We start from the raw sequence: 26,502 nt of genomic DNA on the forward strand, positions 1-26,502 counted from the left end.
ATACCTGCCTTCCTACAGTCGTTGAGAGTATTCATGGAGGTGGCACTTCTAAGTCTCAGCCTGGCGTGCGATACACCCTGGACCAGTGACAGTTGCTGCTGCCATGTTCCTTACTGTCTACACGTGTTGCTCTGTCTGCTGCTGACTTGAAGTTCTCCTTTGTGTTCACCTCAAGTTCTTTGTCACCTTCCGCTCCTCCTTGCTTTTTCTGGGGCCCTCCCCCATTCTGTGCCCATAAACCTTTCCAGGTGAGTAGGGAGCTAATCACACTGCTTGTGCATGTAGCTGTTGATGTGGTTTGGCCTGTGTTCCTTCTCTTCTTTTTTTGTCTTGTTAGGCTTTTTTACCTGAGGGAAGTTGGTTGGCCATTAAAGTGGCATCCTGGGGCGATAAGGAGCTTCCTTCTGCCCCCATCTGCTTACAGATGGTGTATACACACACACACACATACACACACACACACACACACGTGTGTTACATACATGTGTGTTTATATTACATATACATATTACAGGTGTAATATAGCATACGCCAACATAGAAATGGTGTCATATACATATATGTATATTTATTACATACATGTGTGTATTACATATATATGTATGTTTATTGCACGCATGTGTGTATATATTACATACACATATTACAGGCGTAATATATCATCTACCAACATATAGATGTTATCATATACATAGACACGTGTGTATATTACATATATAGTGTATATATTACATATACATATCACAGGTATAATATATGCCAACATATAGATAATATCACATACATAAACATAGATGTATACGTATTACATACACTTGTATTTTACGTATACATATTACAGATGTGATATGTGTAAACATACAGATGATAAAACGTACACACACGTGTATATATTATATATACCTATTACAGGTGTGATAAATCAGACACCACAAACAACGTGTATGTCTTTCTCAGCCTGTATAAAGAACTGGATAGGAATTATGGCTGATGGTAGGAAAAGGCTACATATTCCATAGTAAGAATTCTCAAATGCTCTCATGAAGCGCAACCAGTTAGGAAAGTGTTTTTTCATTTTATTTCTAACTTTACATATGATAAAATCTAGTCTCTCGGGTATACAGCTCTGTGGGCTTCGACAAATGCATAATCCTGTTAATCGTACCCACAGTCAAAATACAGAATGTTTCTACCTCCCAGACCCCCCCCCCCCCCCCCCCCCGATCCCCTGGCGCTGCTTGTTTTTAGCCAAATCCTCTCTGGAACCGTTAGCCTTGTGCGACCCCTGATCTGTTTTCCATCCGTATAGCTTTGCCTTTTCCAGACTGTCACGTGGATAGAATCAGTCATCGTGTCTCATCAAACCTTCTGCATCTGGATTCTTTCACTCAGTACAGTGTGTTTGAGCTCCATCCAAGTTGTCGCCTGTATCAATGGTTGCCTCATTTGTATTGTTGAGTAGCTTTCTGGTCTGTGGTGCACCGTGGGGTGTCTGTCCATTTATTTGAGGGGACAGTTGGGTTGTTTCTGGTTTTTGATGATTGTGGATCCACCTGCTATAAACACTGTGCATGAACATAGCTTTTCATCTCACTCCAGTGGGATTGCTGGGTCCTGTGGTAAATGTACACATAGCTTTACAGGAAATTCTCTAAACTGACTTGTTTTCTAAGCTTCCTGAACCATTTTGCAGTTGCACCAGCAGTGTCTGAGCTGGGCGTTTCCTCCACATTCTCGTCAGTACTCTTTGAGTGTCATCAGCTTTCTTGACCTTTTTGGCCATTTCAACAGAGGTGCACTGGTACCTTGTCATAAATTTGCATTTCCCCATTTTCCACTGATGTTGGGCATCTTTTCATGGCTTATTTGGCCTCCATATACCTTCTCTGATGAAATGGTGCTCAAATCTCTTGCCTGTTTTTTTTTTTTTATTGGATCGTTTCTTATCGTTGAGTTTTAAGACAGAAAAACTCTTCAGAATACAAAGTATATTCCATATGTATTAAACAGTAATTCTGTCTAGTGTAGCTGGAGTAGGCTCAGGAACCTGTACTCCCTCTGATGAAACTAAAACAGGCATCTAAGGGCCAGAATTTTGGGATGTGCAGCCCTGTTTCATAGAAAAATTAGCTCGAGTAGGTGAGTTTTTAATAAAAATTTGTTTTAATCCATGAGTATTTAATAATGTAATAAGTCTAATGATCCATCTAATGAGCAGGGGGGATGTACTGTCCCCCCAGTGCCTCCAACACCACCACCAATTTGTCACATGAAATCCATTCCTTCCACTCAGGAAAGAAAGGCAGTTCATACAAAAGGACGTATGTAAAACCTAACGTAAACTAAATAAAAATTGATTTTTGCGATTTAGCCCCCGTTTGGGGTCGTCTATGCTGACTCTCCACTTTGTTAATTCATATAATCAAGAAGCAACTCTAGTTGCAATCGGCTGTGTACATACTGATGTCTAAATATGCTCAAATATGTGTACGATGCCTGAGGTTGACTAGAGGCTGACCTGCCCAAAATCGATCCTGATTTTGATGTCATCTGTGTAAAACCACAAACAGGCTTCCCTTAGATGGGCAACTTGTATCTTCCTTATATAAATCCATGGAGTGCTTGATGTGATTAATCATTACTTCGGGGCTCTCACACCACAGATTCCAGAACTTGAGACTTGCAAATATTTAATGTTATTGTTTGGAAACCTCAGTTCAGAAAGTGGTAATATGTCACACAGCGTAGTCTACATTGCTTGTGCCAGTAACATATCCTTTCGGGAGGGAAGTTGAAAGTGAAGAGTAGTATTCAGGAGGAAACTATGGCTAAAGCTTGAAAACTTTTATGGGGTTGTGTGGAGCAGACTCTGGGCCAGTACAATCACCTGATGTGGCTCCTTGTAGGGACCAGTTTGGTCATTTACTAACATAAGAATTCTTAGGAGACAATTATTCTGAGTGTAGCTCAGTACCTCACTTTCACACATGAACAAAAATAGCCCCAGTGGCCCTCGCCAGTCTCACTTGTTGGGGGGATTCTCCCTATTAAAGAGGCACAGACTTCATTCCTGCAGCACCGGCATATCTCAAGGAACTTCTGCGTTCATGCCATAATCAGGTGCCATCACATCTCTCGGACCCGGCAGTTTAAGGGGCATGAGCATCATAGAAACTTCTTTCACTTGGTTCCTCTTGGTCTCTGTGTCTACTTAATAATCGTTCAGGCTGCCCTTTTCTCAACACATAGCTCTCATTGCCTGCCTGCTGTGTGTATGGCTGGGCTAGAAGATGTGGGAGCCACACCAGAAACAGACATGGTGTGAGAGGTCAGACATGGTGTGGAGACGAGGTCTACTCACCTTGAACAAGGACATGACCATGAAAGGCAACATCATCCAGCCCATGTGGATGAGTAATGCAGGCATTCAAGCACTCCAGGGCAGAGGTCTCCAGAGCAGGCACTTCAGGGAGTGTGTTTGGGCAGGGGTGCGTACTGGCAGTCCATTGGGGTATGGGAAGAAGGTTTTAGAACTTCCATTTATATTTTTTTAAAAATGTTTATTCTTAGAGAGCAATCAGGGGAAGGGCAGAGAGAAAGGGAGACACAGAATCTGAAGCAGGTTCCAGGTCCAAGCCATCAGAAAAGAGCTTGACACGGGGCTCAAACCCACAAACCGCGAGATCATGACCTGAGCCAAAGTCGGACGCTTAACCAACTGAGCCACCGAGGCACCCTAACAAAGCTTAATTTTTTTTTTATTTTTAAAAGTTAATATAACCCAAGAATAAATAAACATTAAAAATATTTTTAAAAATTAAGCTTTGTTGACATTTAGCATACAGACTGGAATGGGTACCCACGCGGTGTGCACGGGAGAAATGAGTCACGTGCCTGGGTTGGATTGGGTAGGTCATCCCCAGGGGGAGTGTGAGGGGAAACACCACTACCCGGGCATCTGGCAGCCCACCCACCCTCACAGCCCGGCTTCTGCACTTCTTGCCTCTTGTGAGGCTATGCTGAGTTCCCTGTACCCAGATCAGAGGATGTAGGATGGTCTGATTTTAACTAACGCAACACTCCTGGCCCCCATAACGGACAAAGGACTTAAAAAGATTCCACAAGGGACTGCGGGTTGAAAGCAAGAAGAAGAGCATAATCATAAGTCAACAGTAAGAAAAAGGCAGTCCGGCTTCTCTTGCTCCTGGTGTGAGTTTTTATTAACCACATCATAGGGTAATTGGGCTGCAATCGGCCAAAAAAAATTAGATGTCAAATTGGACCCTTGAAATAAATTAGCTGCCCTTAACATTGATGACTATGCCCTAAGAGCCATGTGTGTCTTCAGATATTAAAGCTAGTGCCTACATATAATTCATAAGCAAATATATGGGCATGTGTTGGGAAGATGTGCTCTCGTATGTCTACCTGAGAAGGGGATGCCTTCAAAAAAGTTTAATAGTTGGGGTGCCTGGGCGGCTCAGTCAGTTAAGCATCTGACTTTGGCTCAGGTCATGATAACGTGGCCAGTGAGTTCAAGTGCCGCATCAGGCTTTGTGCTGACAGCTCGGAGCCTGGAGCCTGATTTGGATTCTGTGTCTCCCTCTCTCTCTGCCCCTCCCCAGCTCACGCTCTGTTTTGTCTGTCTCTCAAAAATGAATAAACGTTAAAAAAAAAACCTTTTTTTAATAAAAAAGAAAAGCTTAATAACTACTTCTTTGAGGGAAATGAAAGGGGAAATTGACTCTGATAGATACGGTAATCGGGGAAGAGATATACATGTATAGGTGTGTGTATATTTATATATATATATATATATATATACACACTTATACATATATATATTTGAGATATATATATATATATATGCCTATACATATATATATTTAAGTTACTTATTTTGAGAGAGACAGCATGAGTTGGAGAGGGAGAGAGAGAGAGAGAGAGAGAGGGAATCCCAAGCGGGCTCCACACTGCCTGCTGCAGAGCCAGAGGCAGGGCTCGAACCCACGAACCATGAGATCATGACCCAAGCTGAAACTGAGAGACGCTTAACTGACTGAACCACCCAGGCACCACTGGGAAGATACTTTTTAAAACCCTTAAGGTAGAATAAGATTTTTTAGAAAAGAGGCACTAAGAGTAACCCCCCCACCCCAACCCCAGGCCTAGAGAAAAGTATAAAGTCAAACAAAACAGCTTGGAGCTGTCTGAGCAGGTACAGGGAGCAAACGTCAAATACAGTTGTGAAGCTTATGACGGTGATTTTGATCATGTGTATCAGAGCAGCTTCTGCTCTTAGGTTCCCCCTAAGGGTGCAGGGGAGGAGGGTGAGGGAGACTTCTCCTCTTAGATCAGCTGTTGGATCCTTGGGATGGGCTCACTTCTCTGCTGACCTGAGTGCTGCAGGAGTATTTGGTTTCCCTGTCTGCATGGTGTCATCATATGTGCTTCCCACTTCCCAAAGTCCCTCCCCTCCAGTGCTGAGCAGTAGCTAAGTGGTGGGAAGGGAGTTGAGGGATCTGTCCCTATATCTGTATCTGCTGCTCCCTAATGCACTTTAAAGCAAGTGGTGGCCATCCCTTCTGGCAGAGTAGCCTTGGATGGCCTTGGTCATCCTTAGCATAGAGCTGGAAAGACTGACCTCTGTCTCCAGTCCTAACTCTACCATTAAATACCCTTGTCATTTTGAGCCAGACTGTCAACTTTTCTGATGCTCAGGTTCTGTATAAAATGCAGACACAACATCTAACCCTCTCCTAGAGCTCTCGTATTGTGAAATAAGTGAAGGCACAGAACACCCTTTGCACAGGGCCGGGTCCACAGGAAGAGCTCGGTGATATTAGCCCTTGGTGCCATTTTTATGCTTCTAACTTGTTGCGTGTCTGAACTTGTCTAATACTGCTCTTCACCATGATCAAATTTCACCGACAGCGAACAGCTCTTGAAAAAGTCGACGTGCTGTGAAAAACAGTACAGGGTCAGGTATCTGCAACAGAGAGCCTGTTGTAAGTCCATTCTTATTTATGAAACTTGAACTTGAATTTCAATTTATGAACATGAAATTTTGGTTTTTCCTCTCTGGCCAAGAAGGTCATTCCAAACGAAAAGCATATGGTAGGTCACTTGCTTTTCTTAACTTTTCTGCAAAGACGCTAGCCTTTCTCCAGTCTTATTCGGTGCATCAAAACAGGTGGCGGAAGGCTATTAATTGCCGCTCTATCTGGGCTGACAAAGGTGCCTTCTGACGCAACAACTGAATGAATATTCAACTTCTCTTCATCTGTGACCTCCTCGCCCTGGCCCTCAGAGCTGAAAATAACCTGATCGTTTTTAATCAGTTTATTAAACATTAGGCAGCTTGCTGATTGACTTTTAATCACATTCTGCAGATTTCTAGGCATTTATTTGACGTTTATTATGAAAATTGCACATTTGTATTCTGGGGATTTTTTTTAATAAAGAAAATAATACTAAGAAATAATCAAGGCAGATTTTATGCATTAAGAACGTGCTAGAAGAATTGCAGGTGCGTGTTAAGCCAAGGGCACATGAATCCCCTCCAACTGTTTTAAATTGGATTTTTTGCAATAGTCCAACTGGAGGCACAGGAGGCTTTGCTCTCTGTAGAAGGTCGTAAAGTTGCATCCAGTTTTGGATTAATTCCTCTCCACACCCCCCCTCCTGCCCACCTGCCGTCCTCACAGGTAGTATTCTCTCATCTCTGAAAAGCAGAGATTAATGGTAGTCAACCTAGGGCTATTACAAATCTGACTTTTGGACCAGTACTGGGGTCGCTGTGTATGACCATTAAAAAAATGATTAACAGAAAATCTTGGGATATTGGCCAGTCGCTGTTTTTCTGTTCATATGAGAGAGGGTGTAGCCAGGAAGCAGAAGAAATACTAAGAAAAAACTCTGTATGGGACATTTTGAATTTGAACATTTTGCAAGCCCCCCCCCCCCCGCCTTTCTCAAATATGGAACAAGTCAAGAATTTTCAGAAAACATGACCCTAGCCTCAGTTATCTACAACCTTTGGAAGGTCCCTCCATCGTAATGGTATCTTTAGGAGTGATGACCGTGGTTCCCCACCCCCACCCCCATCCCACCCTGCGCTCTGTGAATCCAAGAAGGGGAAACAGAGGCACCTGCACGGCTCCAGAGAGTGCACCCGCCGCCACGCCTCAACAGCCTTCTGAGCACAGGCACCTTCTCCCTCCTCTTACCTACTTGCTGTTTCTTCTCGCCCAGGTTGAATATGTGATCAAGTGTGACATGTCAGCCCTGCAGAAGATTCTCTATCGCCATATGCAAGCCAAAGGGATCCTCCTCACAGATGGTTCCGAGAAGGATAAGAAGGTACATCACAGAAAATAGTGCAACTCGGGGTGTCATTATGCGTCTTCTCACGGCCGTGACATCACATACTCCCGGGACGCGTCCCTGCCAATGCTGATTTGTTAAAGCACACTTTGGGGCCTTTTCTCTAGCTCTTGTTGTAGCCGAAGGAAGTCTCTTAACCTCTTCAATTGCAAATTGCACTGGGGCATGGAGAACAGAGTGTGTTCCTCTCACCAAAATAGTTTTCAGCTCTGCTCATGTCACTTCTGCAGGGACTATATTCTGCCTAAGCGTGGGGTGGCATCTTAGAAGGTTTTAAAATCCGGTGCCGCTCCCCGGGCATCTGGTCTGTCTTCTCTCTCCAGGCTTCTGGGGAATAGACAGGTCGCAAAGCCATCATCTCAACAGAATTCCCTCCCGTAGGACAAGTTAGTCCCAAGGGAGATGTTTTATGTCACTCGGGAACAGCTGTGTAACAGGAGCTATGGACCCCAAGACGCATAGGTTACTTAGAAGACCCTATGGCCCTTTCTATAAAAGCTTACTTTTTAAAACTGGGAGTATCTGATCGATTAATCATTTGTTCTGTCTTTATTCCCCTCGTCCTTAGGGGAAAGGAGGTGCCAAGACACTTATGAACACTATTATGCAGTTGAGGAAAATCTGCAACCACCCGTATATGTTCCAGCACATCGAGGTGAGTCCCTGCTCTGCTCTGTGTTGAGTTTGATCCCAATCGCACTGTCCTGCGAATACAACTCTTACAAAAAGGCAGGTAGGAAAGAAGGAAGGCAGGAAGGAAGGAAAGAAGGAAGGAACGACAGAGGGAAGAAAGAGGGTTAAAATATGCATGGAGGTTGCAGACGTATGTTCTGCTGGCTCGACAAGCAGAATTAACAAACACGGATTTTCTGGTTATGGATTCTCATTGGCACCAAGCACTTGAGCAGCTGGAATTTTATAACCAAGGGTTTAAAGTAGTGAGAAAATATTGTAAGCTCTGGCTCATTATGTGGGTTTGGGTAAGTGCTGTGAATTGCCTTGTTATGGTAGGAGCTGCGAAATTGAAGGTAGTGATGAATACAGCCAGCTTCCTCAGAAGGATGCTGTGAAAAAAATATTAAAATAACGTATTTATACCTGTTGAAGAGGAAGACGTTCTCGAAACGTTTTGTAAAAGACGCTGACTTTGGTCTGTTGCTTCGAACTGCTTTTTTTTTTTCCCTTTCTGGCTCCTATCACGACAGTGTAAATCCCGGCTTTTATCCTGACGCTCTGGTCTCACTGAGCTATTTTTAGGGGCGAGGACATTTCCCTCCCTGTTCACTGCGTGCAAATAAGTTTCCTAAATTGACAGAACTTCACCCCAGTGGGAACAATTGACCTGAGCAGGAAGGAAAAGGAGACAAACTATAGTCTCCCATGTTTCAGCGTTGCTGCTGATGCGTATGGCCCTTGTGGCAGTTACACGCCAGGGCAGTGCCTGCTGTCCACGGCACGTGAGCAGGTGCTCCAGGGAACAAGCCACCGCAAGCCTCCAGCGCCTGCCCCCGTTCGTTAAAAAAGGAAATAAGTCGAAGGTTCTGGGAAATGAGAAATTTCATAATTACAGTATAAAAGTCGAGTTGCCATACTCCTGACTTTCAAATCGTCTTGACTTTGACGGTTCATTTCTCTTCTCCCTTCTTTTTGGTAACCACGCTTGTCAGATAAGAGTATTTATCGCACATTCTGTGCCTGTCCTAGAAACCTGTCCCAGGCATCCTGATAACTGTTGTCACCACTGTTCATGGGGCAGAGTAACTGTAGGCTAATAAGTTCTGGATCCAAGTAAAATGGCAGCTGCAGCAATACTAAAAAAAAAAAACAAAAAACAAAAAACACACCCAAAAAACAAAAAGAAGAAGGGAAAAGATCCCACCGTCAAGGCACAGCTATTTAGACACAGAGTGAAGGAGCATCCGGTGGGTGCACCATGGGGCGTGAGGCCACGTCCCGGGCTACTTTGTTGTGTGACCTGGTGAAAATCTCTCAGCATCTGCAAACTTCAGTGTGCTTGACCTGTCATCTCATGGTGACAGATTGATTATAGGACTGGCAGAGGCTAAACTTCAAAGAAAAAATAAGATCGGAAGCATCTTGTAAATTGACAATATATATTAAACAGATCAAAGGTAGCAATGAATTTGTGGTGGATTTACATTGGTTTGTGACTGGGGGGGGGCGCGTGGGGAGCCAATAAAATGTCTTCATGATGAAAATGACTTGGGGTCATGTCAGGCTAACCCATCACCCACCCATTTTGCCCGCAAAACAATTTTAAGATATTTATTCGTATGCATAGAGGGGTTTGAGAGCTTACAAGTTAGGAAAATTAAGTGTCAACCTAATTTCATTTTGGTTCTCATGCAAAAATTAGCCTTTGAAACATGGGAGGTCATGTCAGGAAGGGGGATGACGTCTTCCTCCCTCAAGCTTTTCCATCCGGAGAACCTGAGGGTGAAGATCATCAAAGGAGCTAAGTTTAAGTAACATGCCTTCCAATACTTGCATATTTACATCTTTTAAAAAATTTTATTTATTTATTTATGTTGAGAGAGAGAGAGAGACAGAGCACGAGCAGGGGAGGGGCAGAGAGAGAGGGAGAGAGAGGATCCCAGGCAGGCTCTGCACTGTCAGCCCCGAGCCCAATGCGGGGCTCGATCCCATGAACCTCGAGATCATGACCTGAACCGCGATCAAGAGTCAGAAGTTCAACCAGCTGAGCCATTCAGGCGCCCCTTTACATTGTAAATAGCACTCAGTAGAGAGACAGTCTGGTTTACATTTTTTTTTTATCACAAAAACTTTCAGAAGCATCTTCCTAGAAAGGAGACTCACGGTTTTGGCACACATAGCACCCATACAGCCCAGAGTCGGTGCACGCATTTTGCCTTTGTCTTTGTATTGTTTGCCCCACAACCTTTATTCTTACAAAATCATACCGGAAGTCCAGCCTCTCTTGTGGGCTCGCTGTTTCCCCGGAGCACCTGCAAGCCAGGGAAATGACAAACGGCACTTTTTTTAAATGTTTAGTTTTGGAGGGGGGGTGTGCAGCAAAAGAGGGGGACAGAGAGTCCGAAGCGGGCTCTGTGCTGACAGCAGAGAGCCTGATGGCAGAGCTTGAACCCACGAACCTCGAGATCATGACCCAAGCTGAAGTCGGACGCTTAAGCAACTGAGCCACCCAGGTGCCCCGAAAACAGCATTTTTAAAATGCTGCTAATTCCTCAACTTGCCACCATGCACCGACACGTACCATCTCTGTGGTTTTTACGTCTCTTGGAGATAGGGACAGAACCCAAAAATCTAGCCGGGAGTGGCTGCGTGTGGAGTGGGCAGGCCCACGTGGTTCCTGGAGTCAGAGCGGGATCTTTGGCCGTTGTCCATCGGTGTTGATCTTGCCAGCAGGGCAGCATCCTGAGAGGCTGAGCCCACCACAGGCGATGAGGGTATTCGAGAGGAGAGCCCAAGGGGGAAGATCTGATCCCCTTGGAGGAGAAGCTCCGTGGGTCGGAGAAGGAAAGGAAGCAGAGAAGGGTGACAGCTGGTGGCTAATGTGAAGGTGTGATATGCTTCCTTTCCCCACAGATGGTCTCCCTCTCCATAGAGCAGGAATGGAAACATCACATGGAGAACAGTCATTTATTTCTTCTGCAGGATCAGCGAGGAGGGAATTATGTGATTAAGCATTTCAAAATTCGATGTAACATTCCACCATTCTTTAAATCTAAAATTCTTTGTTTTGAAAATGGAAGCCAGGCGCCTGAGGGAACAGTGTCCATTTAGGGCCTTATCTGTAACAGAGGGAAGAAAAGCACAGTATGGGAGGATTTTAGGATGTCAGTCAACTCAGATTTATGATACAGTGCACCTGTTAAATATCTTTGCAGTATACATATGTGTATGTCTGATCCTGATTTGCTTATATTAGGCTTTTCCTGTAGTCTAGACCTAACTCCTTCGGGATAGATACTCAGTTCTTTCTGGGTCCCCCGTACCTGCCTGGCTCAAACCTGGGTCAGTGGACACTTAATCACTGTTTGATAAGTAAACTAATTCTGTCATCTCAGTATGAGATTCTGGAGATTTGCAGAAACTCCCAGGACACGTTCGTGGCAGAACAAAACTCCGAATTCAAAGATACGGGGTTTCTGGTTCATCGTCTAACAAGTATTTTCCTATTTATTAATTTTGTTTAACTATACTCAAGAAATAAATAGAACAACCTCACTACAAGAGTCATTATTAAGTTAATGATTTACATGTCTGGGTTTTGTTTTTGTTTTTTTTTTAATCATTGTTTTCCTCCTCTCTTTTTTAAAGGAATCCTTTGCTGAACACCTGGGCTATTCAAATGGGGTCATCAATGGGTAAATCTTAAAATTTATTTTTCTTCCAAAAAGTAGTTAGTTATACCTCAACTTTTCCCTCCGTAGTGTTTCCTCTCACACACGTACGTACTGTTCTCCTCCTCAGTCCTCTCTCACCTCAGCAGAGGTGAGATAACATCAGCATTCTCTTTTATTTTATTGGCATAAATTACTCCATGCCTTAAGCATGTGGCTATTCAAAGCACATAGATCTCATTTAATAGACTTAATGGTATGCTCATGTCCTAAAAATTGTTGTGGAAGCTTCAAACATTGTGACTTATAACCGGTGGTGTAGCTTGAGCCGAAAAGAGAACTTATCATATTAAATTTCAAGTTGACACTTAACATGGACGTGCGTGAGAGGAAATGTCTCGTCTGCTATAAATATGGATGACTTTACAGTAGTTTGTCAAAGTATGGCCCGTATAAGAAATGTTTGTTTTGGGTTTTTTGGTTTTTGGTTTTTTTTCCTAGCAGCAGACATTGAAGAGAGCCATGCCTTACAACAACAAAAAAGAACCTCGCATTAACAGATAGTCTCTGTTTTGCCCCCGGGGAACATTGATCATGAGGATGTAGGGGCCATTCTGGGATCCCAAAGGCAGATGGCGTCCCTGGGCTAAGCACCAGAGATTGGGACCCATCCAGAACCAGTGCCTCTAGGCTCTCCCACTCCTGTTTGCTTCCCTTTCCCCTGGCTGTGGTCACTCCTGCCACCATCACGGGACTGGCCAGGTTGCTTACTAAAAACATGGCCGCAGGAGATGTCGGGGCGGGAAGGTGGATGTTGGGAAGACGTACACTTGAAAATGTGTCTGTTAGAGACAACACGCACTGTGTCACAGGATCAGCTGCCAGATGATACGCTTCAGTGTAGACTGCAGGTGCACTGACCGGTGTTCCCAGCCACGTCAGCCCTACGATTACGTTTTAATAATTTAACACATGCCTGTTGACAAAAGACAAGTAGTTTATTACGGTGGAGGAAAGGCCCTGGTTTAGGTCATTAACACCCTGACAGAAGTAAATCTACTATCCTATTTTTGATATGAACTTCTGTGCAAGCCAGGCCTCTTGTCCCCTTCCCAGTCTATCCTTCCACAGTGTGCACGGTGATCTTATAGAAGGGTGTGGCAGATCTCGCCAGTCTCCTGTTTAAAACCCGTCAGGGGCTTCCCGTTGCACTGAAAGCTAACACACCCAGTGTGGTTAAAAGAACCCTGTGGCATCTGTCCCCACTCCCTCCTGCTGCCTCTCGGCCCTCATCTCCAGAATTCTCCTGACGCTTGTGTTCCGTTCCTCAGACTCACCAGCCTCCTTTACTCCAACAGGACCTTTGCACATACGCTTCCCTCTTTCTGGAATCTCTTCCTCTCCATTCCCAAGCCGCCATTCTTCACCTGGCTCCCTTTTTGCTCATTATCTGAGGTTTTAGCTAAACCATTCTCTCTTCAGCAAGGTCACCTCTGACCCTCTGCATCAGAGGCTGGCAATTTTTTTTTTTTTTCTGTAAAGGGCCAGATGTCAAATATTTTTACCTTTGTGGGTCAAAAAGTCTCTATCTCAACTTTGCCCACAGTGGCATGAAAGCAGCCGTAGACAAAATAGAAATGAGTGAGCCTGGCTGCATTCCAACAAAACTCTATTTACAAAAACAGGCAGCAGGCCAGGGCCGAAATTGGCCAAACTCTGCTCCAATTTAAAGACGTCACGTGTTGCTATGCATGGTCTCATAGCAACTCGCTATTTTTCTTTTCAGTACTTATCACAATGTGCAATTAGCCATTTTGAAGGCAGGGTTTCTATTTTCTCATCCCCGTACACATGCCGAGCGTTGTGCCTGGCTGGTAGTAGGTGCTCAATAAATATTTGGATGAATCTTACGTGCCCTGAATTAATAATTATGTGCTTGCTCAGTAGCAGTGTAAGGAAATACAACATATTCGTGTACACGTGTGTATAACAGAGAGGGAAAGAGGGAGGGAGAATTGAGACACACACACACACACACACACACACACACAGTGAAAGAATCAGAACATGAAACGATTTCCATTTCTTTCCAGAATCTGCCATCATACCTGGCATCTATAATGTACTCTTTATGGGTTTTGTATAGAAACATTTTCTTTTTCCATTTACATACCCCCATCACCCTGGAGTGGATAGTCATTCATTCATTCATTCATTCATTCATTCCACAGTTATTTTATTGAATGTTCACTACGCACAAGGCAGTGCCTGAAAACGAGAACAATACTGGATCCTTCAAGAAGACAGCAGTAATACTGTCTTCTTGTTTTGCCTTTTTGGGTTCAGGGCTGAGCTGTATCGGGCCTCAGGAAAGTTTGAGCTTCTTGATCGTATTCTGCCCAAACTGCGAGCTACTAATCACCGCGTGCTGCTTTTCTGCCAGATGACCTCGCTCATGACCATCATGGAGGATTACTTTGCTTTTCGGAACTTCCTCTACCTTCGCCTTGACGGTGAGTGCCCGAGGGGTGAGGCTCGGAAGCCACGCCCTGGAGAGCGCAGGGGTGACGGGCACTTAGATCCAGTTCCCCCCCCCAACAGGAGGAGTGAAGTTGTTGAAGAATTAACTAGCGGGGTGAGGTGCGGCTTTTCCAGAGACAGTTTTTATTTCCTCCGGCTTTTAAAAAATACGCTGAAATCATTTGCACAGCTGTTTATCCCCCAGACAAGCCAATAATGCAAGTGGACTTGGAGGCATTTTATAAGTACCACCATTAAACTAAACGAAGCTAAATTAAAATTTAAAATCCGTCTCTGCCTTTAGGATTGAGTGTTATCTACACACTTGTACGAATGTTCTGATAAACCTTTAACTTCTTCTGTTGAGGCTTTTTTTTTTTTAAGTTTACTTACTTTTTTTTGGAGGGGGGAGGGGCAGAGATCGAGGGAGAGAGAGAATCCCAAACAGTCTCCACGCTGTCAGTGCAGAGCCCGACACAGGGCTCAATCTCATGACGGTGAGATCGTGACCTGAGCCAAAAGCAAGAGTCAGACGTTTAACTGGCTTAGGCACCCAGGCTAAGCCACCTGTTGAGGATTTTTTTTAACGAGATTAAGGGCTATGTCTCCTTTCTTCAGTAACACTCTAATTGTTCATTTAAGGTGATACTGAATTATCATTCAAGCTTCTTTTTTAAAAAAATAAACAAAAGCTTCTTTCTTTTTCTAAGTAGAACATATCTACATGCTACCTGAAGACATACGGCCCCGTTGTGTCCTAGATTTTGCAGACTATGTGCAAAATATTTGCCTGATTTACCTGGTAGGCAAAGTTCTAAGCAATTAGTAAGAAAATGCGAATGGGAGGAAATATGAATTTGGAGACATTTCCTAAATTACTGTTAGGATTTTGCTATCAGCCCTAAGCTTTTAAAGATGAAAGATACTAAAATTCCTCATATGGTGGTGTGGGATAATACTTTTGAAGAGTGGTTTGTAGGAACAGGAGCTAATTTACAGCCAGGATGGTATGGAATCCTGGATATAGAGTAGTACAGTATTTCTAATAGCAGTTTTTAGCTAGTGCAATCTTCAAGTTATTGTTAAATAGGAAGTTTAAAAGTTTATGTTCCATTAAAAGGTTTTGTCCCCCCGCCTTTTTTTTTTTTTAATGTTTTTATTTATTTTTGACATAGAGAGAGAGACAGAGAGCAAGCAGGGGAGGGGCAGAGAGAGAGGGAGACACAGAATCGGAAGCAGGCTCCAGGCTCTGAGCGGTCAGCCCAGAGCCTGACATGGGGCTCGAACTCACGAACTGTGAGATCATGACCTGGGCGGAAGTCAGACGCTTAGCCAGCTGACCCACGCAGGGGACCCCAGACCTGATCTTTCAGGGTGTTTTTACCTCTCCCTTCCCGAGTCACCGCAGACCTCCAGGCCGATGCATGGCTAAGTTAAGTGTTCCTTTTGAACACAGTTCGTGATACAGTTCTGTCATCCACAGTCTGTCCCTTTTGGCACGTCTCCTGCACTGTGTCTCCTCCTTTGGCCTGATTCTTCTTCCCTCTCTGTGAGGGGCAAGGTCAGCACTCACTTGAAGGATAAGCGTGCCTTCCGTGCCTTCCTTGCTGCTCGGGTGAGGGGCAGCCCAGCCCTGGTGTCCCACCCAACTGCCATTTGCTACTTTGTGGCTTTTTGTTTAGAGCCTCCGCTGTGTGGCCTTGGAATGCTCCCGTCTGTGAAACTGGCAAGAAGTGCTTTTTCCTTGAAACAAATCTCTCTCCCATGTTCTTGCCAGCTTGAGGGAGTGCCTTTCCTCCGTTGCTGTTGGTTGCTGACCTTATCGCTATTAATAATAGTCCTAAAAGGTAAGGTTTACAGAACGCCTACTTCATGTGGGATCCCAGGCAAAGCACTTCGCGTGCGTTATTAATTTAATTTTCTCAGGCAAGCAAGCTGTTTTCATTCCCTTTTACCGAGGTGTGACTACGATTCCCATTTCACAGATGGGAAAACAGAGGTTTACGGAAAGGAGCCGAGGGCAAAACCAGGTTCTATCTTAGACCTGTCTGATTCCAAATTAGTTCAGAATCAGGTTTAGCAGACCCAGTGAGGTGCACCCCATCTCTTCAAATGCAGGCTGCTTTCCTGGCGACAGCCTTTTACGAGTGGTTTGGAACTCACTCAGAAATTTTAAGGTGATTAATCGGAACGAGATTCAAGCTGAATGGAGCCACTCACTGTTCCTGCGACCAACGCCCTTACTGTGAGGTTGGAGGAGACCAGTAAACAGTCTCCGTAAAATGTTGCAGATGGAATTGAGAAGGATTGTACAGGCTCCCACCCACAAGAAACAGCCGCCATTTGTTTCTGGAGTTGGAGAGAATCGATGGGCAAACAATCAATATACCCACTTCCAAGTACATCCACCCTCCCACCGCCCGCCCCTTAGCCCGTTTGTTAAAATGACTTCAGATTTTCACTGCTGCGTCTGATGTCTCAGATTTTTGACCTGGGGTGGGGGGGGCGGGGGCGCGCGGAGGGGGAATCATTCGATGACAGCTAAACAGATTTTTTTTCCTGCAAAGATGATGGCTACATGAACAGATTTGGCTACTACTCCGTTATAGTCGTTGTTTTCACTGGAAATGATTTTTCAGTGAGAGCAAGTGGTGAAGTTACATCCCAGAAGACAAAATTCTCCCAAAGCACATGAAACGCAGTTAAAATTAGGAATCATGAAAGCCTGGCAGCCTAATCCTCCTGGCTCGTTCTGCAACTTGCAACACAACTGCCCTTGCTATTAATTTATGATCTGGGTTGTGTTCTGTGTCAAAAGTCCAAAAGAACATGGGGCTGACACTCATCCCGAGCACGTCAAGTCCTGTGCCACCTGCGAGGAGCGCTTACGTGCCTGCGGATAAACCCTGACGGAGTAGTCTGAACCTCCCAGAGCAAATACCCCAAAGACTGCTGAGGACCAGCCAAGATCTTGACTTGGAGAACCTTTGACTAATGGGAATGGTAATCCAGCAAATCCTGAACCTTGTCATTAGAAATGTCCTAGCTTTGCACGAAAAGTGATTTAATCAGAGTTTTGTCTGGCTTGAAAAATTTGTCAGGTTCCCTACGATTTTATACAGTTTGAATCCACATCATGTATGTATATATATATATATACATACATGATGTGGATATATATATATCCATATATAGTATATATATATATATATATATATATATAGTCATTCTCTTTGCTTGAGGTATCTGGGGTAGGGTCCAAAAACTCCTTTGACCATATAGTTTTGGTATTTCTTTTGTTTTTCAGTGCTTTATTTTGTATTTAGGGTTATTTCATCCCAAGTAATTATCTCCACTAATTAGTTTTATTCCTATCTTAACACATGTGGTCATTAGCTGATTATTTTTCAGTGGATTTAAAACTGAACTTCTGAGACTCCTGGGTGGCTCAGTCTGTTAGGCATTTGACTTCAGCTCAGGTCATGATCTCTTAGTTCATGAGTTCAAGCCCCCCGTCAGGCTCTGTGCTGTCAGAAGACAGACTTCATTGTCTCTAGACGTTCTTTCTTTCCTTACTTTAGAACTTTTTTTTTTTTTTTTTTTTTTTGGTTTCTGTAGCTTTCCGTTTAAGGCATAGGGTAAATGTATGAACCATGACTCCCTGTGAGTATTTTTTTTTAATTACTGCAACTGGAAAGATGATATAGTGAAAAGGTTTCGTGATAGCACAGAACACATCTTCGTTAGCATCCTGAACAAATAGGTCACTATGATCTCAGAAAGCCAGTTCTGAAAAGAAAAGAAGAGCCCCGCGTATTTGAAACCTCACTCAGCAAAGCACATTTAGTGCACCTCCCCCAAAATTCAGACTCTTACCATTTCTTGTTGCAGGATTTGACCAGGTGGCTAAACTTGAAATCTAATTTAGGAAGCAAAATGAACTCCAAAGAGCATTGCTTCATTTAATGAAGAGAACCCCCAAAGCCCCTGGTTTCTGATCCCCATTTGCTATATGTGGGGAATTGGCATTTTTCCCCCTCTTCGGGAGGGTACTTACAATTTTTATTAATGTGAATAATAGATCCCCTCCATGTTTGGGAATCTGACCCTCATAGTAATTAGATTTCATTAGCTGTCACCACTTAAGTGTTTTAATCCTCTGAAATAAATTGCTGGTGTATTTTCAACCTTAAAAAAAGAACACCATGTAGAAATAATATTTGTATAGCAGACGTTTAGGGGCTATCGTGTAACATGTATATATAGTTTTCCCGTATTTCCCAACAGCCTAAGGCCTTTTTCAAAACTCTGCAGTTGTGCTTCCTCGGTTAAATACATTACAAATGCCCAGTATGTGATTGAGTGGCTGGTTTGGGAGCAGGTATGGGTGACTTCCTGCTCTAAAAGTGAGCACCACCCCCAGGGGTTTGGTGTCCTGAGCTTATTCGAGGTCTTTGGAGTCTTTTCAGGCACCTTGGGGCCACCCATCGGTGGGTGAGTCACATGATGGTCTGTTAGGTTTTAGGTTACCACCCTTTGAACTCAACAAGCAGAATGTCCACACAAGAAACAGACTGAGAGCTTCTGTGTGTGTGTGTGTGTGTGTGTGTGTGTGTGTGTGTGTGTGTGTGTATAGGTATATGTTTATATATATGGGATTACTGTGGCTTCAAGTCTTGCTAACCAGGATAAAAATATTCCATTCACATTTCAGGTTTTAAGCAGCCAGATCATGCTCAGGAGCAATCGAAATGGTAAAATGCAGTGGAAATCAATTTCCCTTTTGTTTCCACCCTCTTGGCATAAACATCTACTTGGTCTGATACCCATCGGCAAAATTGCTTTAAACCGTTATGATAATCTTTGTAGGCACGTGCAGGCGTGTGTGTGTGTGTGTGTGTGTGTGTATGTGTGTGTGTGTATGTATGTAGGTGTATTTTATAATATTATTTGGTGTGTTTGAGGCACCTGGGTGGCTCAGTAGGTTAAGCAACTGACTCTTGGTTCAGCTCAGATCATGATCTCATGGTTTGTGAGTTCGAGCTCTGCCTGAGGCTCTGTGCCAACAGTGTGGAGCTTGCTTGGGATTCCCTCTCTCCCTCTCTCTCTCTCTCTCTCTCTGCCCCTCCCCCACTCATTCTCTCCCTCTCTAAATAAATGAATGAATGAATAAATAAACAAATAAATAAAATTATTTGTTGTTTTAAAGCACAGAAATAAATCCAGCAAATATTTCATAAAGGTTTAGGTTAACATGAGAATGTTGTGCAGTCTGCAAAGGTACAGTCATAAGTACTTATTTAAACCGAGCATTTTGAAACAGTGGGTAGTAGACAGTATTCCTTCCTTGATTTGAGAAATGTCTCTCTCTCTCTCACTCTCTTTTTTTTAATTGCAAAATGTTCAAACTTCCTCTCCCAAAAAGCACAAAAACCTCAGGGGATTACCTCACCAATGCCAGAGGAGTCTATTTCTCAAGGAGGCCAGCCTTTCTGTCTCGAACCGTGCCATTTTCAGACAGGAGTTAATTGGCAAATTTACTTTTCTTGTACCTACAGGCACCACCAAGTCTGAGGACCGCGCCGCTCTGCTGAAGAAATTCAACGAACCCGGGTCCCAGTATTTCATCTTCTTGCTGAGCACCAGAGCTGGTGGCCTGGGCTTGAACCTTCAGGCAGCTGATACCGTGGTCATCTTTGACAGTGACTGGAATCCTCACCAGGTCTGTAATGTCTCTGACTTGGGTGCCCAGGCCTTCCTTCTGGAACCAGAGGAACTCAAAGACTATCAGTGTCTGCATTCACACTTGTGCAGAAGAACAAATTTCTAAATGAGCGGGCTGTTTCCCCTTTGGGGAAATGATGACCTCGTGATGGCTCTTTTCTCATGTCCCTCCAGAGCGTAGACAGTGAGATGTCTCACACCCACCTTTGATGTGCCTTTGAAAAGCTCCATTTTGGGGTACAGAACTCAGGCTCTGCTTAGCTTTAACCCCCCTTCTGAGGTTGACGTCAGGCAAAGGATATTTAGTCGTACGTAGGACAAATCACAAATGTTCCAAAATAAAAACAACAACAGTTAATATTTCTTGGACCCTCCCTGACTCTGTGCCAGCCTGTTGATGTGCATTGCTTCATTCTTTATTCACAATCCTGTGAGGTTGTAATTATTATTACTATATGCATCTTCCCAGTCAAGGAAAATGAGTCGCCGGAAGCTTTAAGTAAGTTCCCTGAGGTTAGTATATGATGGTTTGTCTTTTAGTCCGTAGGTTTTGTTTAAAATCACCATCAAAGAATATTCTATGGAGCATCTACTACTAGGTTCTTTGAGCCTAGGTGAATGTAGCGTTATCCGTGAGGATGGGCCCCTTGTGGCACCCTTGTGGGTTCCTACATTACTCAGGGAGATAGTTAGTGCGCTTGCCTGTAAGGTATCGGGTGGAGTGCTGTTCATCAGGATGTGACTCATGTTGGGGCGCACGTGAATTCAAGGTAGTAAAAAGGGAAGTGGCCCTTGTGTATGAATATGGACCATACACCAGGTCAGCCTGGGCTCCTCACTGCACCTTGCTTTCCTCAGCTACAAATATGCAGAGTACGACCCTGTCACCGGGTCACGGCGGGGAGACTGGGATGAAAAAGCTGACAGCAGTCATTCTGGGCAGGAAGTGGCATTCAGGGGGTGCACAGAATTATGAGAGAGCTTTCAAAAAACTTGCATGCCTGCCTACCATCCCCTGCACCCCACCCCCAGTTTGGTAGAGGCTTCCCAGAACCACCTACCCCCACCATACATTTGAAAGCTCCCCAGAGATTCTGACATCCTTTCTCTCCTGGCCAAGGAGCACTGATTTCAGGAATAAAGCAGTGGTTCCAAGCCTTGGGGTGACCACCAGCTGGGACCCCTGCGAGGCTCGCCAGTCATTTACTCTAGCTGAGTATCTTAAAGGAAGCTTCTCTGGAAATGTTCTCACCTTGGAGAGGGCTCGGGAGCCACCAGCACGGAATATATTAGTTCCAAGGCTTTAGGAAATATTTTTATATGTTTTCTATATTTTTATATCCCACAAGACCTGCAGTTTGTCCCTTTTTACCATTGCGAATTCGGTGTCTGCTTGACATTTCGTGACAGGCTGCCCGCGTGCAGGCACTGAGCTCGGCTGGGCGTCTAGGGGAGGAGTATGTGATGTCTGTCTTCTCGGTGCCCAGTGTGGTTTAGATCACCCTGCAGCCGCTGCCTGTGTCTTTACTGAGAAAAAAATAACCTGTCTATAGGTGAATGGAGAGTTCATTAGATTTTATCTTGGCGGGGGAAGCACATCTATGGCATCTCAGCTGACCACCTTCACTGGCACGGTGCAAATGCTAAGAGTCAAAGGAATTCAAGGTCTCTAGAAATGCTAAATTACCAGAGAGAGGATGCTGGGACATCCATGCCTCTCCCTTTCTCTGTCTCCCTCTACCCCTCTATCTCTTTGTCTTGTCTTTATGTCTGCCTCTCTCTCATTCTCTCTCTCTCTCTCTCTCTCTCTCTCACACACACACACACACACAGACATACTTTTACAACCAGCAACCAAAGGTGTAACTCCAGAATCAAGTAAATTGCACAAGCAATTCATTCACTTTTCACTGTATTTGAGCTAATATCTCGAATTTCCTCCGGTCTGATTTGCCCCAGATTCCTGGCACTGGGACATATATTTCTCCAAATATTTTTATCTGCCACAGGTAGGTTCACCGTCACCTGATTTGGACAACTGAGCTGACCAGAGTTTTCATGGCTGTCACTTAAACATGGCCATTACTTTGGGCAAACTTTTTTTTTTTCCTTTCACTTTGAGAAATCAGTTATCTTACAATGATAGAGTAAGTACTGACTTTTCATTTAAAAAGTAAGACAGCTAACTTTCATTAAGCCACGACTCCACTGGATACGATGAGGCAGTTTGCATACCTAATTTCCTACCTAATCCTCAAAATATTTCACATTAGGTAACCAGTCAGTATTAAGTCACCCATGTCTGTCTGGGTGTGAATCCTGGCTTTGGGCTCTTTCTACCCTATACCCCTGCATAAATATTGCATGGTCCCCAAAATGAAAGTTGTGGAGCTCTTTTTACCTTGTTGGTTCCAGTGTGCTTTGAAAAACAAAAGTGTCTATAATAATCCTAAGTCAGTTGAATCAAAATTAAGTCCTATTGATGAAATCGCAGGTCCATTTGCGAAGTTGAAGATAGAGGCCAAGAAGTTGCTACTTGGAGGCCCTTGCTAGAAGTAAGGACAGCACATACACATGTGGAATTAGCAATAAAATCCCTCGGAATTACCAAGACTCTCATTTCCAAACTGCGAATCAGAAACATGGGCTGATGCCTTTACTATTAGCCCATGGAGTTTGAACTGTTTTGTTACCACAGAATGGCCACCCACAAAGTTACCTTGGAGGTCCTTTTCCCAGGCTATGTTCTTATGTGCAGATAGAATCACACCTAATTAGTGTGGCCGAGTGTCAGGCGACTCCGATCTCAGAGGTACTGAAGAATCCGTTCAGTGACGAAAGCACGTTTTTCTTTGTCATAGTATCCCCTGCCCCCCGCTCCCCACTTTAGCTTAGAGACTCAGAGGCTAAACATTCTATAAACTGCTTCAGCCTGGGGGTGTCTAGGTGGCTCAGTTGGTTAAACATCTGATATTGGCTCAGGTCATGATCTCACGGTTCCTGAGTTTGACCCCCCGCATCAGGCTCTGTGCTGACAGCTTGGAACCTGGAGCCTGCTTTGGATTCTGTGTCTCCCTCTCTCTCTGCCTCCCCACCTCACACTCTGTCTCTCTCTCTCTCTCTCTCTCTCTCAAATATAAGTAAACATTAAAAAACATTAAAAATTTTTTTTAAACCTTCAGCTTAGAAATAATAATTTTGGCTACTTTCCAAATAGATCGTTTTATTTTTTTTAATAATTTTTCTAACCTTTAAAAAAATATTTATTTATTTTTGAGAGGAAACGTGTGAGTGGGGGAAGGGGCAGAGAGAGAAGGGGCCAGAGGATCCTAAGTGGGCTCTTTGCTGACAGCACAGTTGCTCAGTGCTTGCTCTTGGCCCAGACAGTCTAGAACATTTACTAGTAATACTTATTGTTGGGCCCGTTCAGGAAACATTCCACTGACCCCTGTTCTAGGAATAATCCAGAGGTGGATAACATACACCTCGCTGTTTTGAAATCTGCTTCACCATTCTCGTGAGCGTTTGTCGAGAGAGATGGTTGAACTAAGAGCTTGAAAATGAAGTTTAGGGTTCTGACCCCCTCTCCCCCTACCAGCTTTGGATGGTACGTCTCCAACTCACCTTCTCCTGTTTTGGGAACGTAATCTAATTTGGTTGGATCCCAGCTGTGTTTGCGTTTCAGCTGTCTGATATTTATATTACTCGGGTATCTTCTGAGGAAACATATTGGCCTCACGAGTCATTTAATTGTAGAGGTCCCTGCAGCAAAGACGGGTGTCCTGGACAGACTTTGGCCTGTTGCCGTCTCGTGCCATGTGCATGGCCAGGAAATTCATCAGGCCAAGTGGCTGGGCTTCCTGCTGTAGAGCATCAGCTCTGTGCAAAACAGGGCGTCTGGGATGCCAGATACAGGGGATAGACTTTTACCCCCAAAACGTGTACGGGTCTAACGGGGGGTGTATGGAAACCACTAATTAGCATTGGCCCAGAGACCATCACCTAGATCAAAGTGACAGACCAAGATGTTTTTGTGGTGTAGCATTGAAATCAGGTAGCTCGGCCTCCTAGGTTTAGTAGGGGTTTTATTTAAAGAATTCATTACAACTGTTTTCTTCTTATAAGAGTAATACAGGTTTAAAGCAGAAAAAAAAATTGTTCAACCACTTGAAAGTAAAATGAGGGAAATTTAATAATGACTTTATTCTTCGTTACTTGGAAGTGTAAATTCCTGCCTTTTACTTGGTTTACGTAAATATGCACATATGAGATCCACATGTACGTAGTCATTTGTAACGTGTCGTTTTTACTTGTTACTGCTTTGTGTCATTAAATCTCCTATAATTAATTTGTATGGTGCTATGCATATAGTATATGGTACATACATACAAAGATTAATTTTTTTAACCAATCTGTTATTGTTGAATGTTGATTTAATTCTGCTTTAAAAACAAAAACAAAAAACAGGGGTACCTGAGTGGCTCAGTCGGTTAAGCATCCGACATTGGCTCAGGTCATAACCTCACAGCTCATGAGTTCAAGCCCCACATCAGGCTCTGTGCTGACAGCTCAGAGCCTGGAGCCTGCTTCAGATTCTGTCTCTGTCTCTGCCCTCCCCTGCTTACAGGCTCGCTCTCTCTCTCTCTCTCTCTCTCTCTCAAATATAAATCAACATAAAAAAAAATTTAAAAACCATTGTAAATGATATATAATGCCAAGAGGTACACCCATATTTGTAAATCTTTGTGCATATCCTATCCACGATTATTCCCGTAGGATAAATTACCAGAAGCAAAATTTCAGGAGTCAGAGATCATACCCAGTTTTAACACTTTTGGTACTTGGTTCCGGATTTCTTTCCCCCAAAACTTTGACCAATTTAGCATTCCACAAGCTATAATTTGGGGAATTCTTTTCATTGCCCAAACTAAAGATGGAGTCTTTGGTGGAATTAGATGCATGGAGATCTGCCCCCTGACAAGTCCCTATCTGTACGGTGTATATGTATACTGTATGTACGTATAATTCACAGATGTTTTAAAAATCGTCTCTAACACTTTAGACCAGCGTCTAGTGTTTCTTGAGATTTAAGGTTAGTTGTAGGTAATATCAAAGTCATAAATCTGACATCAAATTTAATGGGGTCTTTGTTTGTTTTGTGTTTTAGTTCGGGACAAAATCTGATGGTGAACCTAGGGACGGGTGCAAACACCTTGATGCCTGGATTTCAAAACCTGATAGGTATTTCGGTTGGCTTGGCCGATCGGAGCCCAGCTTCCCTCAACTAGGGATGAACTCAGGTTTTCCAGAGAAGGTGGCTTGCATACATTAAAAATGAAAGCAAGATCTTTTCACTAGCGTGGGTGGGTTAAGTAACCCTCTACACGCCCCTGTTTCTCGGGCAGGTGACTTGTTCGCTGGGCTGAGGCAGGTGCGCTGGCCCTCAGAGCATGTGGTTCTCCCTCACAGGATCTACAAGCACAAGACCGAGCTCACCGCATTGGCCAGCAGAACGAGGTCCGGGTGCTGAGGCTGTGCACTGTCAACAGCGTGGAGGAAAAGATTCTCGCGGCCGCGAAATACAAGCTGAACGTGGATCAGAAAGTGATCCAGGCGGGTATGTTTGATCAGAAGTCTTCAAGCCACGAGCGGAGGGCATTCCTGCAGGCCATCCTGGAGCACGAAGAGGAAAACGAGGTACGATAGAAAGCCAAGCTGATGAAATCTCACAGCGGCCTTTTGTCTCAGAAGGATTAAGAACGACCTGTTCGTTCTTTAAAGAATTTGCTGGGCTGGTGTTGATTAAAATGAATAAATTAGCTGCCTGTCTTACATCCCAAGCACAGAAAGCCTCTGAAAGTCATCCAGACCAGTGTCTTAAAAGCCTTTGCTAGAGGCACCTCAAGGCTCAGCCAGGGCACACCCCCTTGGCTCCCCCCGAGAGACGCAGACAGGGTGCTTAATCGTACTGTAAATGCCGCCTTCTGTAGGGAAGATGCAGAATTGCACAGGGGCCCCTGGTACCCGGACACAATCAGCCAGATGAGAGTAGACACCGCCAGAAAGAAGGGTCCCTCCTTGCCTTGTCTCTCTGCCATCCCCCTACCCTGGGCCCTCTCTGTCTTTTGCCTTTTGATTAAGCTCTTCAGTATGTTTGTAGGACAAGCCCTCACAGCCATCTTAACGTGTTTTCTTGTACTTACACTCTGAAAGCAGGACTTCGACCTCCAGTGCAAATTTTTCTGTAAAAGCTGACCAAAGGCTGAGAAAATGACCAGCTTAAAAAAAAAAAATCTCTTTACTTGGCAAGATTGTTCAAAGAACACATTCCTTATGTTTCTCTAAGGGGGTCTTTTTTTTTTTTAACTTTTTAAGTTTATTTATTCACGTAGAGAGAGAGAGCACGAGTATGAGTGGGGGGGGGGGGGGCACAGAGAGAGAGAGAATCCCAAACAGATTCTGCTGTCAGCGCAGAGCCCGATGTGTGCTTGAACTCACGCACCCGTGAGATCGTGACCTGAGCCAA

General features: G+C 44.1%; 1 protein-coding gene across 7 annotated transcripts in view; it reads left to right on the top strand.

The window, feature by feature from the left end:
• The window catches only part of SMARCA2 (SWI/SNF related, matrix associated, actin dependent regulator of chromatin, subfamily a, member 2), a 178,296-nt gene that overhangs the window by 75,515 nt on the left and 76,279 nt on the right, over window positions 1-26,502 (top strand). For all 7 annotated transcript variants that reach the window (XM_027041111.2, XM_027041104.2, XM_053205306.1 and 4 more), the window contains exons 20-25: window positions 7,255-7,362; window positions 7,955-8,041; window positions 11,710-11,756; window positions 14,079-14,245; window positions 19,811-19,974; window positions 25,446-25,673. In XM_027041111.2, coding sequence (XP_026896912.1) covers window positions 7,255-7,362; window positions 7,955-8,041; window positions 11,710-11,756; window positions 14,079-14,245; window positions 19,811-19,974; window positions 25,446-25,673 — 801 coding nt within the window. The remainder of the gene's footprint in view (window positions 1-7,254; window positions 7,363-7,954; window positions 8,042-11,709; window positions 11,757-14,078; window positions 14,246-19,810; window positions 19,975-25,445; window positions 25,674-26,502) is intronic.

Source organism: Acinonyx jubatus, chromosome D4, assembly GCF_027475565.1.
Source record: "Acinonyx jubatus isolate Ajub_Pintada_27869175 chromosome D4, VMU_Ajub_asm_v1.0, whole genome shotgun sequence".
Taxonomy (NCBI): Eukaryota; Metazoa; Chordata; class Mammalia; order Carnivora; family Felidae; genus Acinonyx; species Acinonyx jubatus.